The sequence below is a fragment of the Saccostrea cucullata genome, unplaced genomic scaffold, assembly GCF_032062105.1.
Source record: "Saccostrea cucullata isolate Sc308-1 unplaced genomic scaffold, CSIRO_AGI_Scuc_v1 ctg1723, whole genome shotgun sequence".
NCBI classification, from domain to species: domain Eukaryota; kingdom Metazoa; phylum Mollusca; class Bivalvia; order Ostreida; family Ostreidae; genus Saccostrea; species Saccostrea cuccullata.
The window spans coordinates 86,876-92,011 of NW_026922561.1; the positions used below are offsets into that span (position 1 = coordinate 86,876).

Here is a 5,136-nt window from a genome sequence, read left to right on the forward strand (position 1 = left end):
GAAGCAAACAGTCTATGTAATTTTGTCAAGACCAGCTAAGTACATCTAGGAAATAAAATAGAAAATATTGATATATTAAAATGTCCAAAAAATACCGTGTAAGGGATGAAATTTGCATGAAACTAAAACATTTTTTATCATTTATTCAGGGAAAGGTTTATTTCAACTCAAATTAAAGATACAATTGAATGTGTCTATTAATCTTTTATATTAATTGTAGAGTCACACAAGTTACTATGTTTGTGTGGGGGAGATGCTACTGTGGACAATGTGGCTAAATACATCACCAAAGTGTGGAAAAAGAGGAGCCCAGACATCATACTCTCTGTTATATCCAGTCTCAGTCATTTCAGGAAGTGGAAGAATCAGCAGGAAGTGGAAGATTTCCAGACGGGTTTGATTCAGGTCAGAAGGGCAAAGGTTAAAGGTTAAAATATGAAGTAGACTTTGTATAAAATTGCTTTAATTGAACTCTTTTGAGAATCCTTAACATTTTATCTAGCTATTTATCACCAATACTTGTCTATCACTTACATCATTCCCATTTTTAGCCATATTTCTGATATGTTCATAATTATCAATATTTTCGGACATTTTTGCTGCACAAATATAGGAACATCAATGTAACATGTGTATATACATGTATATGCATATTAACAGTGAACTTAATAAATTGGATTTGGAATTTTCACATTATGAAACAGATTTATTATTTAAGAAAAATTGTACTGAGGTTGAAAATTGACAATGGCTTGATCATAGATTTCTTTTTTTTTCTTCATTTTTTTTTGCGCTGCAGGCCATGAACTCTACCAATATGTGGGTGTTGACAAATGGTTTAGATGGAGGGAATCGCTAGAATGGTTGGGGATGTCGTTTTTAGAGAGAGAGGCGATCTATTCTGATGACACGAGCTCAGAACCCCTATGTAAAGCTTCACAAGAAGGAGGACGTAGAGGAACTGCCTAAACTAACCGTGATGGGAATCGTTCCTAAACTACAGCTCAAGTGTGTGGCTGGGACTGAGGGATTGGTACGTGGTCATGTCTGAATTTACACTGTATTTAGATAATTAGCTATTGGGGCCTTTAAAGAAGTTTAAAGATGTTATTGAAAAGTAGGTCATAGTGACCTACATTTTAAAATTGCAGGCATTCATATTCAAATTGTTTCAGAGGCAAATTTTGGAGTGCGTTATGACTTTACATCTTAAAAAACATATATATGTATATACATGTGATTACATGTATATTGGCTTATATGTGTAATACAGTAATTATTAAAAACAATAGGGAACAATTATTAAGACCAGCAATGCAGAAAATCCTGTATTTTGAATTTCTCTCACCTGTAAATGGAACTTATTGTATTTCTTTTATTTGCAAATTGCAGCATGATTCCATTATTTCACTGAAAAAAACGGGGACTAAGGAAGCTGTGGGTTTGAATGGAGACACTCTCATTTTATCATAATGGACCAGAACACTGATCTAAGGGAGCTGGAAGGCTTTAGACTCAGAATCGAGGAGAGACTTCTGACCCCTATAGGGAGGGGCAAGAGATACAGGAAAAATTCAAAATGTTAGACCCCTCCCCTTGGTAGGTTGCATATTTTAACTCTCCTGAGCTAAAACTAGAGTGAGTTTTCTGTTCACCTTTGTCAGTCTGTCCATATGTCTGAAAACTTTTTCACATTTTCAACTTCTTTTCGAGAACCACTGGGCCAATTTTAACCAAAAGTGGTACAAAGCATTTTTAGGGAGTTTAAATTGTTAAAATGAAGGGCCAAGTCCTCTTACAAAATGATGTAATCAAAAAAAGGACAAAAATAGGGTAAACTCATTAAAAAATCTTCTCAAAAAACCATTTGGCCAGAAAGCTGAAACTTTCATGGAAGCATCCTGGGGTAGTGAAAAATCAGATTCAAATCAGGACCCCTGAGGACAAGTGGGACACAATAGGGAATCCAAGTTTTACATTAATTGAAATATTAAAAAAAATCTTCAATAATTTATCCTTAGATTTGGAGAACTACTGAAAAGCTGAAACTTTGTAAAACCACAGTAAGTACATGTATTACAAGGAGGAAAATCTGGAGAAGAACAATGGGTCTGAAAGCTACTTGGGTGAGCATTTTGGCCCATGGGCCTCTTGAATTTTTGTTTGTTTTTCAAGTAGACTAATTTTTATTTGATGTAGAATATGTCTCACATATATAAAAAAGTTAAAATTTCTTAAGGAAAAAAGATTAAATATGAATTATAATATGTATTATTTATTCACATTTTCTGTACACTAATATAATATTTTTATGCACAGATGCAGAAAATTTAAACATGATTACCTGCACCAGTACCCCCATGGTGGGCCTCCTGATACAGGGTGGACCATTAGATATTGACCATGTGGTGGACCTTCTCCGGAGAAAAGTTATTGTTCTGGTTCTACAGGGAACAGGACTGGGAGCCGATCTTATAGCGTTTGTGTACTTTGAAAAAGTTCATCAGTAAGTACATGTATAGCTCTTATGTGTATAAATAAAAGAAATAAATCTACCTTTGCATTCTCACAATGTTTGGTAATCTAGATGTCTATAGAAATCTAGAACCTAAGATCCAGACTCTGTTGAATAAATTTTAGATAACTCTTCTACATTTGATGGTCTTAGTCTTGACTATGCTTTGTATATAAACATGAGGAATTTGTTAAACTAAATACTAGTAGATGTTTGTTTCCTGTAACTTGTACATGTTATATTTAATTTCTTTTATAGCCAGGGTGATGAGTACGAGTCTTTTGTGAAAACTGAGTTAATTAAGAGAATGATGAACTGTTATCCAAAGGATTTTGTGGACAATGAGCTGGCCCAATGAATGTAGAGACAAAATACTGGAGTGTGTTAATCTCGCCCACCAGGTTTGCCTCTAAGTTGTTTGAAATGGAAATACATGTATATGATACATTTTCAATGTTTTGCAAAATAGTATATTTTTTTAATCTTGTAGGAGAATGGGAGGTTCCTAACTATTTTGGACATAAATGCGGATCCCACTGGACTTAAGAATTTGGACAAATACATCTTACTCACATTGTTTGAATGTAAGTTTTCATTTCCTCCCTTAGCAGCTGATCCGAATAACGCCAGAGGCGTTTTCAATAGAATGAACGTTCACAAGCGCTCACCAAAATTTCTTATACCTTCAATAGAAATGTTCGCTGACGCTCGCTCTGTGAACAGGTCTCTGGTGATAACATGATTATAGGCAAGGACATTCTCCATCCGCTGGGTTTAAGAGATACATGTAACCCTGTGAATGAGTATTCTGAATCTCTTGCTCATAAAACAGCTGTTTGTACTATTTCAGCTCAAGGGTCCAAAAAGTTTTATAGAGAAAAATGACAATTTATAGATCATTGATTTAAATTATAGTAAATACTCAAAGAGGTCTCCTTAGAACTGTTGGTATATAAAGAAAATAATGTGTAAAATATATTGTATATCATCAGTGAACATGTTTTAATGTTATCCTAGTTATCATAAGAAATAAATGGAATAAAAAAAAAAATAAGGAATCTGAGCGTAAAAAATATATCAAATGTAAATTCTGTGTGTAAAGTATACACATGTACTTAACTTTCCTACCAATAATCTTGTATTCAAATTCTACAAACAGTACATTTCAGATAAATACAGAACTTGTGAAATAAACTAAATAGGGATACTAGCACTGTACAAACACTACATTTCAGATAGCTACAGAACTTGTGAAATAAACTAAACAGGGATACTAGCACTATTGTTTAATATCAAGCATCTCAGGTTTTTTTTTTTTTTTTTTTTTTTTTTTATAAATACGTATTGAAATCATACGAGTTAGTTCAAACTTAGCACTGCACATCAACACAAAATACAGAATAAGAGCAATAGCATGTACTTTCTAAATGTAAAATGATAAATTGTAAGAGGACTGAAATTTTCATAGGGAGAATCCATCATCATGTTAATTACTCTGTCAATCGGACTGGTGTATTCTCTTGAATGAGCATAACTTTTCTATTTCTCAATGAAATTTTGCCAGTTTGGTATTATTTTGTTTGCAATAGCATGTACTTTCTAAATGTAAAATGATAAATTGTAAGAGGACTAACATTTTCATAGGGAGAATCCATCACCATGTTTTACTCTGTCAATCACACTGGTGTGTTCTCTTGAATGAGCATAACTTTTTTTTATTTCTCAATGAAATTTTGCCAATTTGGTATTATTTTGCTTGCAATAGCATGTATTTTCTAAATGTAAAATGATAAATTGTAAGAGGACTGAAATTTTCATAGGGAGAATCCATCATCATGTATTACTCTGTCAATTGGACTGGTGTGTTCTCTTGAATGAGCATCACTTTTTTTATTTCTCAATGAAATTTTGCCAATTTGATATTATTTTGCTTGCAATAGCATGTATTTTCTAAATATAAAATGATAAATTGAAAGAGTACTGAAATTTTCATAGGGAGAATCCATCATTATGTGATACTCTGTCAATCGGACTGGTGTGTTCTCTTGAATGAGCATAACTTTTTTTATTTCTCAATGAAATTTTGCCAGTTTGATATTATTTTGCTTGCAATAGCATGTATTTTCTAAATATAAAATGATAAATTGAAAGAGTACTGAAATTTTCATAGGGAGAATCCATCATCATGTGATACTCTGTCAATCGGACTGGTGTGTTCTCTTGAATGAGCATAACTTTTTTATTTCTCAATGAAATTTTGGCATTTTGGTATTATTTTGCTTGCAATAGCATGTACTTTCTAAATGTAAAATGATAAATTGTAAAAGGACTAACATTTTCATAGGGAGAATCCATCATCATGTATTACTCTGTCAATCGGACTGGTGTGTTCTCTTGAATGAGCATAACTTTTTTATTTCTCAATGAAATTTTGGCATTTTGGTATTATTTTGCTTGCAATAGCATGTACTTTCTAAATGTAAAATGATAAATTGTAAAAGGACTGAAATTTTCATAGGGAGAATTCATCATCATGTTATACTCTGTCAATCGGAATGGTATGTTCTCTTGAATGAGCATAACTTTTTTATTCCTCAATGAAATTTTGCCAGTTTGGTATT

At 32.7% G+C, this 5,136-nt stretch overlaps 1 protein-coding gene across 1 annotated transcript; it reads left to right on the top strand.

Moving 5' to 3' along the window:
- The first annotated feature begins 2,331 nt into the window (after positions 1–2,331).
- On the top strand, positions 2,332–3,099 carry LOC134261963 (transient receptor potential cation channel subfamily M member 6-like). Its single transcript, XM_062744345.1, has 3 exons — positions 2,332–2,506; positions 2,774–2,916; positions 3,006–3,099. The coding sequence occupies exons 1-2, from the start codon at positions 2,337–2,339 to the stop codon at positions 2,871–2,873; spliced, it is 270 nt and encodes an 89-aa protein (XP_062600329.1). The 5' UTR covers positions 2,332–2,336; the 3' UTR covers positions 2,874–2,916; positions 3,006–3,099.
- Positions 3,100–5,136: the final 2,037 nt, after the last annotated feature.

What these genes read in the sequence shown, in the direction of transcription:
- LOC134261963 (XM_062744345.1), top strand. Translation starts at nt 2,337, where the DNA reads ATGATTACCTGCACCAGTACCCCCATGGTGGGCCTCCTGATACAGGGT. An exon ending in TACTTTGAAAAAGTTCATCA is followed by an intron (nt 2,507 to 2,773) that starts GTAAGTACATGT and finishes TTTCTTTTATAG; the next exon opens with CCAGGGTGATGAGTACGAGT.